The following is an 18,657-nucleotide window of genomic DNA, read 5'->3' as shown; positions in this document are numbered from 1 at the left end:
TATTTTTCTTATGGAGAAGTTGAGTTGGGATCTAGCTCATGGATAGGCAAATTAAGGCCCAAATCCGGCCCAATCGTCTTCTAAATCCGGTCTGCGGATGGTCCGGTAATCAGCATGTTTTTACATGAGTAGAATGTGTCCTTTTATTTAAAATGCATTTCTGAGTTATTTGTGGGGCCTGCCTGGTGTTTTTACATGAGTAGAATGTGTGCTTTTATTTAAAATGCATCTCTGGGTTATTTGTGGGGCATAGGAATTCATTCATATTTTTTCCCCAAAATATAGTCCGGCCCCCCACAAGGTCTGAGGGATAGTGGACCGGCCCCCTGCTAGAAAAGTTTGCTGACCCCTGATCTAGCTAGTACTGTACAAGGATTTATGGGAAAGTGTAGGAAAGTGCAATAATGTTGTTGCCTATAGATGGCGGCAATAGGGCCTTTCATTTTGGCCTTGCAGCGCCATTAAACGCGGGGAGGAGGATCCGCTCGTGCCTTGTTACTTTTAGTACGTAAGGGCGGGAGTCTCGCCTCTGTTCCAAGCCGAGAGACTAAGCGCGACGCACGCGCACCCGGCGGAATTAAAGCAGGGGACAGGAAACGCCCCTTCCCCAGGCGGAGTGTGGATTGAGTTTAGGTTGATGTGAAGAGTGGCTGATTTTGGAGCAAAGCTAGGAAAACGCGAATTGCGCTGGGAAGGCAGAGTCAGTTTCCGCACCCGGGACAATTTTACCAAGCACGTTTTTGTAACGAAACAAAACAAATCCAAAGGCTTTGGATTGTGGGAAAGCTTTCTGTAAGAATCTACAAAGGCTGCGAGTCGCGTTTATTGTGTCTGCCGCTTAGAGGTGAAAGTTAATGAGCAACTAGGTTGATACTACAGCCCAAAGTGCCCACCGGGAGCCCCTTGCAACGCCCTCGATTTCCCCCTGCTACTAAAGGGTGAGGCTCTATGGGTTTGTGACAGGCGCGGGACGTGGGAGAAACTCGCGGAAAAGCAAATATTGGCGGGACCGGATGCTTAGAGAAAGAAGGGAGAGTGAATTCCCGGAAGAGTGCGGTTCTGCATGCGAGGAAGTGCATAACGTGCATGTGTTACCTTTTGCTTTTGAGAAAGTTTGCACAAATTGATTAGGGATACACCTTGTCTGCAGCACGCTATTGGACTAGGTAGGGCCCGTGATTTGTTCACAGGCTTAAAATTCTACAATGGCTTTTAAGAAACTTGGCTTTGTTACACATGTTTAAAATCTGAGCCTTCTCTTTACAGGGTTGTATTAACTGATGAGAGGTTGCAATAACTTTGTATTGCCTCCGGCATTGCCTTTACCTTGGAGCAACTTGGGTGGGAGGGAAATAAATGGGCACATGCAACTATATCGTATAGTATCTGTTTTGTTTTGAATGTCATTGCTTGTCTGACTTATATCCAGTGCAGCACTAAGCAAGCAGCACATCAGCGCAAGATTCCTGCTTGTACAATGGGATTCCCCCTGCATGCCCCTTCATTTGTTCTGGGGTTTCCCAAACCCTTCAGGGCAGATTTGGGCAAGGTTGAGGCAGATGCAGAAGAAGGAAAGGGGGAGAGATTTCCATTCACACTGATGGGATGTTCACTCAGCACTGCACTGGATACAAACCTGTGTTAGCTTCTGTGCTACTTTAATCTTGTTTTAATAGGTCTGTGGTGCTATCCACTGTTGCTGACATCATCCACCAGCATACACAGCCAAGTTCCAGCAAATCCCCAACATAACTGGGGAGCAAAGATAGTGCAACTGCTGCAGGGCTTGCAAGCCCACAGTACCATGTGGTTCCCATTACTGGCTTGGTATGGCTGGAAATGATTTCATATGTTCACACCTCAAACAGCAGCTTTGACTGCTGGACTGTCTGGGACTTGACCTCCCAAATGTCTCTGGGATATTCTGAATTTAATCCACCAGTTCTAGTGCTGGATGAAAATTGAATCAGCATATCATGCCACAACAATGTGATGGATTGCACCCTTATCCATGTATCAGCTACTTTAAAATGAGGCTGCATTTTAAATTGCATTTTAACCTGTATTTTAAATTGTGTTTTTTTCCCTTTTCCTCCCCCCCCCCCTTTCCCCCTTATTATGTTTTTACTGTGATTTTATTGGTGTTAGCCGCCCTGAGCCCGGCTCTGGCCAGGGAGGACAGGGTATAAATAAAATTTATTATTGTTGTTGTTGTTGTTGTTGTTGTTAATTATACTCCAGGTGAGGTAATGCAAGAGCATATTTTGCTAACCATCCCTATCTTTCAGAATCTCTGAAAATGTTTCACCTTCTACAGCGATGTTGTTTCCAAGTTCCTTCCAAGGTAAAAGTTTCCAAAACAGTTGCATCTTTGTTTGCTTTTAAGTCCTGTCTATATATTGAAACTCTCATTGCTCACTGAAGTGAAAGAAGGCTGCCTTAATATATGTCTGTGGGAATAAATGTTACTTTGCAGTCTTTTAGAGGTGCAAAATTTAAAGATTATACAAGTTTTGCCTAGATGAGTTTCTCATATGTTGGTGCAATTTAACTAGAGATACTGGGTAGTGTTCAGCTAAGTTTTACTCACGAGTCGGCCCACTGAAACTAATGAACATGATTAAGTCAATTACTTTAAATGGATCTGTTCTGAGTAAAACTTAGTTGAATCCCTCCCAATATGCATAAGTGGTGGTGGGGAACCCTACTCCCTTGGACAAATTCATAAAAAATGGAAATATAAATCACTGTTCATTGCTAACACTTAGCTGTGGCAGAGGCCCCAATTAAGAACTGAAGCAAAAACGATGAAAATGGCACCTTAAAGACTAATACTTTTTAATGATGTAAGCATTTATGGACTATGGTCCACTTTATTAGATGCATGAAGCGTCCTTCTGAAAAGTATGAAGTATTCCAGTTGGTTCTTTAAGCTACCAGAAGGTTGAGTGATGTGAACTGTTTTTGCATTTGTAATTGCAGATGATGTATCTTCAAAGACTTCTGCAACCTGGAAGGAGTAAGGCAGTTGGCTCTCCTGTCCCTTTGGCTGTGCTGCCAAAATCACAGCTGCTTAGGCAGGCATCTGCGAGCATAACCAAGGCACAGGGTTTCCATTCTTCCTGCTGCAGCTGGAAGAAGAAACAACCTCCGGAACCTGAGCCGCGACAGCTGGATTTGTTGCGATATGACATGCCCTCCCTCAAGGACTCTCCAAAGCCTGCTCTGTATTTGGGCTTTGCAGGATTAATTCCCTTTGTTTCAGTGCCATTGTTAATGGCTATCCAGAAGGTCTCCTACCCAGAGTTGGTGTTTGCTCAGATTGCATATGGTGCATCTATACTATCTTTCCTAGGAGGGATCAGATGGGGATATGCTTTGCCAGAAGGCAGTCCTGCCAGTCCTGATTGGATTAATCTGGCTAACAGTGTTGTTCCTTCACTACTTGCCTGGTTTACTTTGCTTTTCAAAGATGACCTCACTCAAGCTGGACTCATGCTTATAATAGGGTTAGGGATAGCCTTGCATTATGATCTTAGTCTTCTTCCCACCTATCCCAGATGGTTTAAAGCCATGAGGGCAGTCCTGACTATAGTAGCCACAGTTTCTCTGATTACCACACTATGTCTTGCAAACACGTATCCAGAGAAACGACTAAGTCGTGATGCAAGTGAAATAAAAGTATTGAAATAAACAACCAAAAATGCATTGGCCTGTCCAATGAGAGGGGACCTCCTTAACCATTTTCATAATCTGTTTTACATGTTTTCCCCTCTGAAGACTACTGTGAGGGAATGAGAAAAGGTTGGTTGACTTCTCTGCTTATGAACTTATGGCTGAATTTATGGACTGAAAGAAGAACAAGCTCCATGGAAGGGTGGATACTGAAGACCTAAGATGAATTTGCTAGTTACAATTTAGTAGAGGTGTGTAATGTTTCTGCTCTAATGCGCAAATATGAGTTAGGGCATCTTCTTCTATGGTTAGGTGGCTCAGCCACTGCTGTGGAGCACATCTCTCTCCCTGTACAAGAAAATTACTTCTTTGAATGTTATACCAGAGATAAGACTTGTGGAGACTTCTTGATAATGTGGAATGTTCTGATACACACTAAATATTGAAAGAACACCACAAATGTCCAGTTTCGCTCAGAAACTTCAATAGCCATCAAATTCTTGTGGTTTTAAATACTTCTAGGATACTCAGCTAGAAGATGTACTAACTGCATTGCGTTTTCCACAGGCTGTTCAACTGCCATCCATCCGTTGCTTTTTAAGCTACAACTTGTATGCTGCTGTTTCTCTATATAGGCTAATTCTTAGTGAGTAAAATATTTTCCCCTTTCACAGTTTTAAAAAACTGCTGTGGGTGAATTATTACTAGCCATTATTAAATAACAATTATGTTATGTAATTAATACTACAGTTGTTAAATGGCAGTAAATCTCGTTTTAATGGAACTTGCTTTCTGCTAAATCCTGATCAGTGGGCTGCTAACGCGGAAGCCTGCAATAGCAACCACTAGCTGGTAGTAATTGTTCAACCTCTGTGCAAATGTATTGGGATGGATGTTCAGTAAACAGCCAGTTTGGAAGCTCCTCATATTTAGTACTACATAAATGGGACTTCTAGTTAAGGATGGTTAGACTGTGATAAAAGTACACACAAGTCCTGCTTTCCATTCCCAGGAAACTGTTAGGCGAGTGTTTGCATAACAAGCTGATTTTTATTATTTCCTACGGGAACATTTCTAATCTGTGATTTGTCCAAACTCCCTCCCTGGTTTCTGCCCCAAACTGCTGTAGCCAGCCAGCAAAAGTCAGACAAAGGAAAAAATGATTTGTCTGATTTCTCCTGCTCCAATTTGTCCATTTTCTCCTTACAAATAGGTAGGGAAGTAGACAAACAATGGCTTTTTGGATATCTGAATCAGCTGTTTATATAACAAGGTTTGGGTATAGTTCTTTGGGTTCTGATAACTCAGATTTTGGATAATTAGTGTCCCAATAGCAGGACCTGCATGTATTTTATTTATTTGTTTGTTCGTTTATTAGATTTATATACCGCCCTTCATCATAAGATCTCAGGGCAGTTCACAGGATAAAATACAAGGTAAAAATGGATGTAAATATTTAAAACAAAACAACAAAACAATCCCTCCTTCCCACAAACACATTTAAAAGGCTATAGAATATTAATCAACCAAAAGCCTGGTTGAAGAGTTAAGTTTTGTCTGGTGTCTAAAGATGAAGGTGCCAGGTGAAGCTCTGTAGGGAGAGCATTCTACAAATGGGAAGCTACTGCAGAAAAGGCCTGTTCTTGTGTTGCCACCCTCCGAACCCCATGTGGAGGCACATGGAGAAAGGCCTCAGATGAACGTGGAGTCTGGGACAGTACAGTCGAACCTCTACTTACCACCGCCTCTTACGATTGTTCCAAGTCGCAACTGCGGCAAACCTGGAAGTAACCAATGGGTTTGCTGCTGTTTGTGCATGCGCAGGAGTGACAATCGCCATTTGCACATGCGCAGTAGTGGGCAATCGCCTGCACACAATGGCGCCTCTCCCAGCAACCTGTTTCAACCTCTGGATGGACCTCCGGAACAGATTATGGTCGCAAATAGAGGTTCCACTGTATATGGGAAGCAGTCCTTCATGTATTTTGTGGTCCTGAGCCGTTTAAGGCTTTATAGGTCAAAACCAGCACTCTGAATTGGGACCAGAAGCTAATTGACAGCCAAAGCAGTTGGGCTAGGATCTGTGTAATATACCCCAGTGAGCAACCTGGCTGCCAAATTCTGCACCAGCTGAATTCGTCTTCAGAGGCAGCCCTATGTATCAGGTATTGCAGTAATCTAACATAGAGGTTACCAAAGTATAGACAACAGAAGTTAGGGGCACAGATAGGGGTGCAGGTGAGCCACCAGCCAAAGCTGATGGAAGGCACTCTGTGCCATCAAGGACACTTGAGCCTCAAGCAACAGCAAAGGATCCAGGAGTACCCACAAGCTATGTACCTGCTCCTTCAGAGGGAGTGTAACCCCATCCTCTCAGCCTTCTTTGGATTGAGCTTCAGTTTGTTGGCTGTCATCCAGTGCATTACTGGGGCAAGACATCGGTCCAGCACATCCAGTGCCTCACTTGCAAAGTGAGTAGAAGAGTTGTGTGTCATAAGGCAGGGAACTGTTTTCAACTGACATGGTAATAGTACTCAGCCATAAATAGTGATGCTTCTCCACAGATGTAACTCTGTATGGGGTAAGGCGCTACAAAGATGGAAAAGGCATTTATGATATAATAAATGAACTGGTAGGCTACCATATGATGTTAGCTCATTTTGCTACTGCCATTTTCCTTTCTCATCCAACTCCTTTATTGTGCTTGTTTTTATTACTTTTAACTATTTGCTTTACCATGGAAGCACAGGGCATGATGTGGATCCTTTGGAAGTCACACGGGGCAGTCTGTAAGGAAATGTGAAGACAGATTTGTTTTTAGTTTTTAATATTCCAGTTGTCTCCTGTCTTAAACAGTCCTACATAGCTAAGTATGCATATGAGGAACAAAAGCCCAAAGCCAAGGGCAGATTCTTAATACCCAACATGAGCCAGGGAATGGAATATTCTTATCTGTATTGAGTCCCATCAGGGAAAGAGGTGGCATATGAATGAATGAATGTATGTATAAATAAATAAATAAGAGTGAGATGTAAACTACTTTCATTTTGTAAGCAAGTTTGACTTATTCCTAAAGGCAATGAGCAGCTAAAATAAAAGTCCCAAACAAGTATGTAAATAATAGCTCCATCATTTTGTTGCATTTCTCCAAGGAAACTAATTTAGGCTATGAAAAGCCAACGTCTTCTCATATATAAATAATGTAATGGATTTTCATGAGAATAAAACTATTGCTTAGGATCCCCGTTAAGAAGTAATGTGGTTAGGACAATTTCAACCTTCTCCACTTCAAATACAGCAAGTCCAACTGCATTCTGATTGTGTCTTGGCATGTGACGAACAGCAGACGGTTTCCCAAGTGTCAAGGGCAGCAATCAACCATCAACAAACTGGAAGAATCACCCATGAAGTTTATGTTCCACATGGAGAAGCATACGGTTTCAGTAGAGCCTGTGAACAGAAGTCTCTAGCCCAAACTGTCACCATTCCGAGAACACTTGAAAATCCACTCCCCAATCTTAGTTGTTTTTAAGTGTTCTGTTCTTCAGAGCACCGCCACACCTCCCTCACAGCGGCTGGTGATCATGTTAGCAATTTCAGTCCAAGTATCCAAATGCGGATTATAAACTTCCACAGAATCTGATGTCACTGGGGCAGATGAATCATAACTGGCAGTCCTTCCTCCAATGGCGTAAAGGAGGCCATTCACAGCTACAACACATACTCCAGCTCTTGGGACCTTCATTGAAGCAACTTCTACCCATTTCTCCTAATGAATGAAACAAATTTAAAAAAATGTTTTCTATGTAGTATGTTCCTCTCCAGAGATGTGCTTTAAATCTACAGTTAGCAGGTGTAAATAAACTGTAGGATGGTCTGTGTTAAACTGACCATTCACCGTATTCTTAGTAGTGGAATTCCAATTCATCGTCGTCATGATTTTATTTATTGATATACTCCCCTATACCAGGCATCCCCAAACTCGGCCTTCCAGCTGTTTTGGGACTACAACTCCCATCATCCCTAGCTAATAGGACCAGTGGTCAGGGATGATGGGAGTTGTAGTCCCAAAACAGCTAGAGGGCTGAGTTTGGGGGTGCCTGCCCTATACCCATGGGTTTACTACTACTGTTTACCATTATTGCTGTTGCATTTCTTTTCTATCCTTCCCTCCAAATGAGCCTAAGTACAGAACCAGTGGGTGGCAATTATTCAAATTAATTCTGCGTAAAAACGAGATGGGGGGCGGGAAAGGAATACTTGCACATTCAAAAGCAAGTGTAGCATGGTGTCACAACAGGAAAACAGAAGGACTATAACCCCCATTAGTTACTACTTGGCATAGTGGCATGAGATTTTATAATTACTAGCCTACTTATCACCTGGGAAGAAGGACCCTTAGGTTATATACAGACATAAGAACCTCCAGCAGCAGGTGAAAGTTTCTGCTGTGGGAGGAGCTCTACTTCCCCCTCTCTCCCTGCTTAGTATGTTTATCTATTTAAACACCCCCACCTCACCCCCCGGAAGCAATCTGGTTTTCTTAGACTTAAAATATCGCTCTGGACACTTTGCACAGGTGAGTGGCTTCATGGCTGCCACAAGAACCAGTCAATTAATACGCTACCTAGTTGGCTTCTTATGAAAACAGGGAAAACTGGATATTCCTGAACGTCATTCAGTTGAGAAGTCTAAGTACAGTGGTGCCCCGCAAGACGAATGCCTCGCAAAACGAAAAACGCGCAAGACGAAAGGGTTTTTCAGTTTTTGCGTCGCTTCGCTAGATGATTTTCCCTATGGGCTTGCTTCGCAAACTTTGCGAGTTTGTTTCCTTTGTTCCTTTGTTTCCTTGTTTTCTTAAAGCCGCTAAGCCGCTAATAGCCGCTAAGCCGCTAATAGCTGTGCTTCGCAAGACGAAAAAACCGCAAGACGAAGAGACTCGCGGAACGGATTAATTTCGTCTTGCGAGGCACCACTGTATAGGCCAAAATCAGGTTCATTGCTTTAACTATGTGCATCTGAACATAACCTTACACACACACACACACACGACTTCAGCTGCATTGGGGGACTGGTGAACGCATTACTGACAACTTCATTTCTTTGTACCTATCAATGAGACAAAGTACTGCAAACCAACATAAACAACGAATACACCTTGGAATCTGATTTGTGGGAACTGAAACCTACCTCTTCAAAAGAGTATTTCTCAACACTTGGAAGAGCATCTTCAGACTCATTCAATCCTCCAATAGCATAGATACAGTCATTCAGAGCAGCCACACCCAGATATGCCCTTCTGGTGCCCATTTCAGGGAGTGCAGACCAGCGCTTAGATATTGGATCATAGGCATCGACAGAACACAGTTCTATTCCTTCATTACTGATGCCCCCAACAATATAAATTAAACCTGGAAATGCAAGGAATTTCTATTATACCTATGCCACACCAGCACTGTTGGTATTCAAGGATTTCTAGAAAACATGCACTGTGGACTGTAATCTGCAGCCCAGTAATTCCCAAGAATTTCAGTGGTCTTCCTTACTAGGACTGTTCTTGAATGAGTGGGTTGTGGGTTGCAGTTTGAAGTTGCTTTCTAAACTATCAGCTCTTTTGCACAATGCAACAAAATTGTTGCACATAGTCTGCTCAATGCCCTTCAAGATAGCACACCACTTGTTAGGTTATCAATTTTTCCAAATGCTCACCTCAATTCTATGCATGCCTACTCAGAAGTAAGTTAATTCAAATGGGACTTGAGGTAAGTGTGTATACCACAAGCAGCCTTCCATGTCTCTCTACCTGGCCCCTAGAACACTTCACAAGCCTTGAAGTATGCTGGAACCAATTTAAGGGCCTTGTAAATTAATACAAGAACCATGAACCTGACCTGATAGCCTATGGGCTAGCTAGTGCAAGCTTTTGAGCACCTGAGTTACGTGCTGCCGATAGTCTGTCCCCATCCGCAATCTAGCTGCAAGGTTTACCACAAGTTGGAGTGCCGAACCAGCCCAAGGGTAGTCTGCGACAGTATTAACAATAAGCAACAATTATTCAAATACAGTGGTACCTCTGGATACGAACGGGATCCGTTCCGGATCCCCGTTTGCATCCTGAAGTGAACGCAGGTCGCGATTCGCCGCTTCCACGCATGCGCGTGACGTCATTTTGACCGCCTGCGCATGCGCGAGCGGCGAAACCTGAAAGTAACGGGTTCCGTTACTTCCGGGTCACCGCAGAGCGCAACCTGAAAGAGCTCAACCTGAAGCATATTTAACCCGAGGTACGACTGTATCCAAGTCCACTCACCTTGCATTTCACAGCACCCAAAATTGTAGCGCGGCACAGCCATGCTGCCCACCACTTCCCAGCTGTTCTCTTCAGGATCAAAACGTTCAATCGAGGTGCCAATCTCTGCTCCAACCCAGCCTCCTGAAAACCAGAGTACGTTTGAAGGCAAGGAATAGAAAACATTGTTAATATTTCTATCTCCTTGAAGCAGCTACAATGGCAGCTGAGCCAAAAAGGCTGTCTAACGTAAAGGTGGCTAGGGCTAATGAAGTTGGAACCCAACATCTGGAAGGCCAGATTGCTAGAGCAACATAAATGTTTTCTATTTGTACATATCTCTATCTACAAAGCCTACAGGCTGTCCGGGGCTGTATTACTGAAGCCTGATTTTCTGCAGCAGTAAACTATTTTGGACCATAAGCTGCCTCTGTGTGGTGACAGTAACTGGGGGCAACTTCTGCTGCATGAGTTATCTCACTATCTCTGTTAGCAACAGCTAGCGTTGAACTCCCCCAAATGCGGAAGGGGCTGAGCCAGCATGGGATCCATTGGATCCTGAGCCAACCCTGCTGCTATCACATGATAACAATTTGCCCAATCCAGGCAAATTACTGAGCCAAGATTTATTCTTGCACATTTTCCCTTGTCCCCTCAGGGCTTTTTTTCTGCATTTCTACTTTCCAGGGCTGTAGATGTAGCACTGGCTGCACCACCCCATCAAGCCCTGCTGCTGCAAGCCAGAGGACAGGATTGCAGCTTAATTTATCTGCAAACTGTCTGGAGACTCCAACAGGACAGCAAGCAAGTTGTAGGCAAGGCAGCTCTCAGCTACGTCACCAACAAATATTCCAGGCTTTGGAATCTTCAAGAATTTACTGAAGGAAAACGTTTGCGTTTGGCTACTGAAAAACCTAGCAGTTCGAAAGCACGAAGTGTAAGTAGATAAATAGGTACCACTCTGGCGGGAAGGTAAACGGCGTTTCCGTGCGCTGCTCTGGTTTACCAGAAGCAGCTTAGGCATGCTGGCCACATGACCCGGAAGCTGTACGCTGGCTCCCTCAGCCAATAAAGCGAGATGAGCACCGCAACCCCAGAGTCGGTCACGACTGGACCTAATGGTCAGGGGTCCCTTTACCTTTTTACTGAAAAAAGGATACTTTACCAGAGAAGCTACTAGTTAGTTGCTACCATACACGTTTGGAAGTTATTCCTATTTTCTACAGTATACAACACTAATGAAACTCTGCCCCTAGCTTAAGGAGGTAATGGATTCTGTAGAGGACTTGCCAAAAGCATAGATGGTACCATAACAAGCACACACTCCAAGTCCACAGCGAGGATGGTTCATAGATGCTACAGCTGCCCACTGTTTAGTAATAGGATCGTAACGTTCGGTACAATCAAATATCATAGAGTCTTTTTCACCTTAGAAGAGAGGCAAGAACATAGAGAAGTTAAAACATCTTTTGTATGCTATCTCTTCAATCTATCAATCAACTAATAGCAGAATAGTTCATCCATTGAGCATCTTAGCATAGTTGCAAGATGCAATGCTTCATTTCTGAAGCCAAAGGTCTTCTCCTTCCCCCAATGCCCAATTTCTAAATGAGTTCTCTGATGCACAGGTACCACCAGTCAAAACTGGTATGACTTTATCTTCAAAATACAAGTTATCCGGCATAAAGGAAAATATAAATCATATCATCTTCTTTAAGTAATATGCAATAATTACATTTCTGCAAAACTCTAACTAACGAAAGGTTTGAGGGGTTAAATGGCAAAAGGAAGAAAAGCATGCAGCAGGAACAGCAATGGCAGGATGTTAATTAATAGGACAATGAGTATCCTGCAAGCACAGGATGGAATGCTTCAACAGTTAACAGTATTTACAAAACTTTTCATTTCACACAGCAGAAGTCTGTATACTACAGATGCACTTAGAGTTTTCACTTTTGGCAGGAACTTTGCCATATCCTTAACAAGTATAACTAAGATAAGGCACAGCTCCACTTTTGGATGCAATGCCTCCTATGAGTGCCTGGTGTTCCAGTTTATAAATGAAAACACTTTGCGTGCAGAAGATTCCTGGTTCAAATCTCTGGTACCTCCTGTTGAAATGATGAGGTAGCAGGTGATGTGAAAGACCTCTCTCCACCTGAAAGTCTGGAGAACTAGAGTGGAACTGGACTAGGTGGACAAATAGTCTGACCTAGTATAAGGCAGCTTCCTACATTTCCTTAAACCTACAAAAAACAGCTGCCATTGAATGACCACAAGCAATTGTATTTTTAGTAGTAGTGGCTGTAGAACAGGAAAGAAGATCATTTGAAGCATCTACGTTTATTTGGCAACACAGAAAGTTCTGGTAGGTTTCATAGTTGTTTATATGCATATATAAATAAAACAGGGACCATTTAATGCAAAACTATGGTTTAGTGCTATGTGGATCAGAATGAAGGAGCTGAGAACCAGTTCACACACTCAGCACCCTCCACCCCCAATGCAGTAAGGAGATGTCCTTCTGCTAAGTTTAGTTTAACTTTTACAGAATCCTGTCTTAGTGTAATGTCTGAATCAGGGATTCTGATTTAAAACAAACCACAGTTACAAAACCAGATAATTAGAATTTGTTTTAAGCCAGGATCTAAACTCCATGGGAGAAGCACTCAAGCTCATCCATATAGCACTAACCATGGTTTGTGTGTGTACTATGCAAGTGTGAGAGATGATAATACAAAAATATGTAGGCTTCAGGAAGGTGAAAGCAAATGTGATCAAAGTTTTTTCTTCCTCTTCCTCCTGCCACCCTGAAAGAAGTAAAGGGGCTCACTCAGCCTCCTCCAGAAAAAATCTTCAGTGGTGGAAAGTACAATGGGACACTGAGAAAAGTCATTGATCATTTTACTTTGATAACCCTATATGTGAGTGGAACTACATCTGTGTGTTTGACTACATACCTATGAATGTCTGCAATATGTTAGCAAGACAATGAATGGGTTTATGTCTGCATGGTGCAAGGACTGGAGAAGTCTGGGGAAATGGACTGTACCAGAGTCCCCAAACCCCGGGAATCCCAAACGGCAAGGCCCAGATATTCTCCCTGTCAAACTCAGGACATCATTGTAACTTTTGTATACTGTGGCTTTAGAATGCTACATCTTGTCTCTGGGCGAGTTCCTTCCACTAAGTGAATAATAAGAAAGACCTGTGGCAAGTACTAAAGAACAGCCTATTCCCCACCCCCAGAAATGCAATTCTTTGCCCTTACCTCCAATAGCATAGATCATTCCTCCAACTACTGCAACTCCCAGCCCATTTCGAGCCTGGTGCAAAGAAGACACAGTAGTCCAGTACTGACTGAAAGTGTCAAAACGCTCCACACAACTGAGAGCTCTGCTGTCACTCCAACGGCCTCCCTGCAAGCGAGTATATCCACCTATTCAAAAAACAGAGATGGCAGGCACCATTAGCAGCTCCACAGGCTCTTCTCATGCAGCGTTTCTCCAGCAGTTCAGGTTCTGAAGAGACATGAAATGCTAATGAGGAGACAGGATTCTTACCTACTGCATACAGGTACTTCCTGGCTTTCCTCCTGGGACGCGCCTTTGCCGCCTGCAGGAAACTGCTAACCTTGCTCTCCTTTGGAGATTTACACACTTCGCAGTATTCTTTTAACAGGGTTTGAAGGGCCACTCGAAGGCTGAAATCAGGAACCCCTTGAGAAGACAAAAGCGTGGGACAATCAGTGATAGTCAATCTACAGATAAACCAGGTGGATGTGTAGTTTTTAGCAATTACATTGTTACTGATTTATTGCAGGGCTTGGAAACCTCAGGTCGGAGGCCAAATGCAGTCCTGCCTGCCTGACTCTTGGGACTCTCCCCAGACCATATATTCTTCCCCAGACCCACCATCTCTCCAGGACACATCCCTCACTGCATTTGAATCACACTCTCTTTAGGTGCTTTTGAGTGGCTAGAATGTGTCTTTGAACTCTGATAATGACTCATGCTTACCTGGATGGAAGACAGAGAGATGTTTAAGTGTGTGTGTAGAAACTAGGTGTGCAGAAAAGGTAAACTTGAAATTCCTTGCTCTACCAACTTTTTCCTCCAGCACCATCTATCACTGGTATGTGGACCCCAGAAGGGAATGTGGCAATGTGGCCCTTGGGCAGAAAAATGTTTCCCGCTACTGATTTATTGGATTTGCAGTTTGCCCCCAGCCAAAGAGCTCAGCATAGGTCACAGCACATTTTTTAAAAAATCAATAACCTCATATACTAAAATACATCATTTTCCTCCTGTTTCCTTAACCCCAATCATTAAGAGCCAATATAGGTACAGCAAAATGCCTCGTAGCCCTGCTGGGAAATATCCAGGCTCAGATTTTGTTCAATCTATAGGGCAGAAAGAAGTTCCCCAGACTCCTAATGCTGTCTACATTAATGGTTCTCATTAACAGCCTTTGTGAATACAAGCCAGTCCAGATTAAAAAGTATAAAGGCTCTATGTTGAACTACAGTCTTCACCCTTTCCTTTGATACATAAACCACTTCTTCACCTAGAAGTATGGACACCTGAAGTTAGGCACATACTCATCCGCACCCCATCCTACAGAAGTTTTCAGCCTTACCCCTCACACTGACCAAACTGAAGTATTTGGGGTTTTCCGGGAGATGGGAGCATATTTTGTGGGAATGAGGGAGTTTGTTGCTGTTGTTTCTTTGTATAGTTATTTTATATCTTTTCATGATTTATATGGAAATTGTTCTGTTTGGTTGTGTACTTTCTAATGTTTTATGACTACTTTTGTTATGTTGTAGTTATTTCCCCCCCCCCATGTTGTTAGCTGCCTTGAACATGGTTTGAACTGTGAAAAGGCGGCATACAAATAAAATTATGTATGTGTGTGTGTATGTATGTATCCAATGTTTCCCTGCCTGTTAGAAGTGAAATGCCACCATGTTCTGCCTCATGTTGCAGGTCTTTTTAATGGATCTTAAACCAGAGCCTAGGGCTTGCTGATCAGAAGGTCGGCGTTTCGAATCCCCGCGACGGGGTGAGCTCCCATTGCTCGGTCCCTGCTCCTGCCAACCTAGCAGTTCGAAAGCACGTCAAACTGCAAGTAGATAAATAGGTACCACTCCGGCAGGAAGGTAAACGGCATTTCCATGTGCTGGTCTGGTTCGCCAGAAGCGGCTTAGTCATGCTGGCCACATGACCTGGAAGCTGTACGCCGGCTCCCTCGGCCAGTAAAGCTAGATGAGTGCCGCAACCCCAGAGTCATCTGCGACTGGACCTAATGGTCAGGGGTCCCTTTACCTTTACCTTACCCAGTATTACCCACAGCTGCAAACTTCCAAAACTATTCTCAGCTTTATCACAGGCCCCAATCTGGCAGGTGCTATATGTAATAGTGATTCCAGGCCTAAATGCTAATGAGAGGTTTTGGAGCTCTGCTGGGATGCCAGTGTTTCTAGTTGTTAGGGCTTCACAAAATTAGTCCGAAGAGCCCGCAATGGGTCACTGAGTGATGTGAAAAGATATACAGATTTAGATACAGAGTTGTAGTACAGACACACACTACCCTACTCTGAGTTACCTTCTATGTATTTCAAGAGTCTTTGTGGGGGTAACAGCGGAAATCGAACTGTATCCAATATTTCCACCATGTGTTTCTTTCTTCTCCCCAGGTCCTTCAGAATCCATTGCATTGCAGCTATGAAAACCTGGTACTCATCTTCTATGCTCAGTTCCTCACTTCGCAAGATCTTAATGAGCTGGTCCTTTGTCAGAGCCAGGAATTCCTCTCCGTCCTGGATGTCCAGGAAATGGGCATGGATGTAATTCTCTGTGAATTCTAGCAGATCGTGACAGGCAATTTGCTCGGAGAACTGGAAGAGTCCAATGCAGTTTGAAGGATCAATCTGCCCCTTCAGAAATTCACAGCAAAGGTCTACCACTTCTGTGAGTTGGAACATGTCTGCTGCCACAATCAACTCCTGGACATTACTTTCACCAATGCTGACTATGCCTAAACACACAACAGAGAACTATTTCAGGTGGTGCGAAATCTTGCCAATACAATAGCATACAGTTTGACCACAAAATTTGTGAATGTCCCTTGAATGATACTACTGGAGTACATTATTGCCACGTTATTAATATCCATGTTATTAATAATATTAATATCTTAGGGGGAGTATCATCAGCCATCAAATAATTAACTGATCAAGAAACGTTACAGCACAGGCACCCTTTTTAGTAAAGCAAATAGCACAGATTGAATGTTTCCCCCCACCCCACTAAACGGATGATAAAACAGCTAATGCTATGGTAATTAACTGGCTCTGTTCATAAAGAATTGCAAATGTGTCTCAATTATAACTTCAAACTGGGAACATAGACATTGACAAGACTAAATGTTCCTCCTTACCCCTCCCCAAACCCCAGCACATAGTTAGCATGACAGAGAAAACTAGATTAGAAGCCCTCTACCTCACATTTTATTTTTTCATGCAGAGTGAACTTTTCTTATGGATGAACATTCAGTCAAGGGAGCTCCTCATATGAACTCTGAAGTGTTACAATTCAGACCAATGAAGACCCTGTGACATAATTTGGGGGGTGCCTGTGATCTAGTCAGTGACAAGTTATAAAACAGCACATACATTTGATTCACAAGCTCCAGGATACTAAGGCATTGTCAAAAAGCATAACAAGATCTCAAGAATGTTTTAGAAATGGAGTCTACCTGTGTAAATAAAGTCCAGCAGGATCTGAAAGATGTCAGCCTCCACACCTAGGATCCGTACAACATCCTTGGAAGACTCCTTCATCCCTCCTGCAAACAGAGCTGCAAAATAAGGACTGCTTGCAGCCAAGACAAGCCGGTGGACTTTAAATACTTCTTCACCAACCTGGAGCTGCACATCACAGAAGTGCTGCCCACATCTCATCTTGTTGATCTGGGCCAGTATAAGACGAGCATGCCTGTCTGCCAAGAAGGGGAATTCGCTGGTGTTGGAAGAAGGCACACAAGCCATGGCAGGATCACAGAGAAATGGAGTGAGTGATGCCCATCATCCCCCAGTGATGATCTAGGAAGGACAAGAAACTCTTTGAAAATTAAAGATCTAATGACAGGGTTAGTAATGAACATAATTTTGAGTGACAATAACACTTCCCCCCTTTAATAAACTAAGGACGCTTCCAGGTCTGATCAGCCCGGATTTCAATTTTGGTCCCCACAGGTAATAAATCCTGTTGATTTCAATCAGATTTATTTCCAAATAAGCCTGTTTAGGGGTGCAGCCCTAATCTAATTTCACCAAAAGGAACATGACAGGCACAACACAAACAACCGTATCTGTTGAGGTACAGTACTAAGAAGGCCTGAGAATGAAATCTCTATTCATTTTACCTGCATCACTCCAGGAAAATAGATTGGGACCTTGTCACATCCTCAGCACGACAATCAGAACAGGAATACGGAATTGGGGAAAGAAGAAGCGGTCTGGGTGGCATTACTGAAATGGACGCTCGGTAAGAGAGCACAATATTAATGGAATTGGCACTTTGCACACGCTCAGGGACAAGCTTCTGTTTCTATGTTCCTATACTCAACTACAGTCCGAATTAAGCTAATCGGCACTCAGGTCTAAAACAAGGGAAGGCTGACGCAGTGGGAGAACTTAATAAATCTATTGCATATAATACTTAAAATTAAGAGTCGGGGCGGGAGGCGGGGACTGTGAGCTATCAAAGCACGGGATTGCCTCGCCTGTTCATTTGCGCGCAACGGACGCTAGACACTACCTTCTTCTTCCTTTCCACTCAGCCATTCATGGTCCTTCCCCGATTTCCCAACAACTTTTGCGTCCGCCCGCTCCCCCCCCCCCGGCCTTTCCGGCACCAGAGAAAGCTGGGAAGAAGCGTCCATTCAACGCTCTCCGGGAAGGGAGATACCACTGCGCATGTCTCGGGGAGCCGGAGACGGGCAGGAGAAGGAAGGCGACTCTTGGCGCTTGCGCATTATAGACTGTGAAGGCCTTTGCCCGTAATAGAAGGAGAGGGTCGAAGAGAGGATGCGCGGGAGAGGACGCTGCGCGCGCGAAAAAGAGACGCCCATTTGTTAGCGAGGCAGGATGAGCCTCTGAGAGCGGGCAGGAAGGAGCAAAGCCAGGCTCGCTGCTGCCGCTGCCCACCGTTCAGCCGCAGGAATTTGGGCGGGGGGGGGCGGCCTCCCTACTGGCTGGGACCGGGAAAGCTGAGTGACACAGCCATCAAATCAGGAGCAGCAGATCGAGGCGTTTTTTTTATGGTCGTGGTGCTGAAAGTCATGGGGTAGGGTTACTCTGCCCTCCCCAAGTCCAAGATATCCCATAATAGTAGAACAGTAGCGTGGGCGGGGCGAGGGGGGCGATTGCCCGCGGCACACATTTCTGAGGGGCGCAACCAGGTGCCCCCCATGACACCATTGTTAAGTCCCATGCCTCGCCCACTCAGCTTCAGAGCAGAGTTCTGCCTCATTTTGTCAACCCCTTTATCTATCTTATCATGCGAGCTCTTTTTGGACACCAAAGAATCCCCGTGTTTCTCAAGGGATGTTAGCTTTGCCTCCCACCCCCTTTATTTTTGGCCTTCCCATTCTCCTAGCATTTTATGCATTTTTCCTGTGGTATGCTT

At 44.0% G+C, this 18,657-nt stretch overlaps 2 protein-coding genes across 7 annotated transcripts in view; one reads left to right on the top strand and one right to left on the bottom strand.

Moving 5' to 3' along the window:
- The window catches only part of TMEM69 (transmembrane protein 69), a 37,989-nt gene extending 31,275 nt beyond the window's left edge, over positions 1 to 6,714 (top strand). For 3 of the 5 annotated variants that reach the window (XM_083620215.1, XM_083620216.1, XM_083620218.1), the window contains 2 exons: positions 2,289 to 2,344; positions 2,983 to 6,714. In XM_083620215.1, coding sequence (XP_083476341.1) covers positions 2,300 to 2,344; positions 2,983 to 3,693 — 756 coding nt within the window. In that variant the 5' untranslated portion in view covers positions 2,289 to 2,299 and the 3' untranslated portion in view covers positions 3,694 to 6,714. Of the gene's footprint in view, positions 1 to 512; positions 939 to 2,288; positions 2,345 to 2,982 lie in introns of those variants that run through there. The other 2 variants (XM_083620217.1, XM_083620214.1) reach the window with 2 other exon arrangements.
- On the bottom strand, positions 6,486 to 18,307 carry IPP (intracisternal A particle-promoted polypeptide). Of its 2 annotated transcripts, none has more exons than XM_083620195.1 (9): positions 17,393 to 18,307; positions 16,724 to 17,069; positions 15,572 to 16,003; positions 13,528 to 13,683; positions 13,236 to 13,403; positions 11,255 to 11,392; positions 9,986 to 10,108; positions 8,866 to 9,086; positions 6,486 to 7,444 (listed from the first exon to the last, which is right to left on the bottom strand). In XM_083620195.1, the coding sequence occupies exons 2-9, from the start codon at positions 17,013 to 17,015 to the stop codon at positions 7,220 to 7,222; spliced, it is 1,755 nt and encodes a 584-aa protein (XP_083476321.1). In that variant the 5' UTR covers positions 17,016 to 17,069; positions 17,393 to 18,307; the 3' UTR covers positions 6,486 to 7,219. The 2 variants fall into 2 exon arrangements, with proteins under 2 accessions (XP_083476321.1, XP_083476320.1); XM_083620194.1 differs by having other exon boundaries at positions 17,788 to 18,306.
- Positions 18,308 to 18,657: the final 350 nt, after the last annotated feature.

This window comes from Podarcis filfolensis (assembly GCF_964270895.1).
Source record: "Podarcis filfolensis genome assembly, chromosome: 6".
Lineage (NCBI taxonomy): Eukaryota > Metazoa > Chordata > Lepidosauria > Squamata > Lacertidae > Podarcis > Podarcis filfolensis.
Note: the sequence above shows the minus strand (reverse complement) of the source record. Positions and strands in the feature narration are given on the sequence as shown.

What these genes read in the sequence shown, in the direction of transcription:
- IPP (XM_083620195.1), bottom strand. Translation starts at nt 17,015, where the DNA reads ATGGCTTGTGTGCCTTCTTCCAACACCAGCGAATTCCCCTTCTTGGCA. An exon ending in TGGTACCATCTATGCTTTTG is followed by an intron (nt 10,109 to 11,254) that starts GCAAGTCCTCTA and finishes TCTGGTTTTCAG; the next exon opens with GAGGCTGGGTTGGAGCAGAG. An exon ending in TGGGTGCTGTGAAATGCAAG is followed by an intron (nt 9,087 to 9,985) that starts GTGAGTGGACTT and finishes TTGCATTTCCAG; the next exon opens with GTTTAATTTATATTGTTGGG.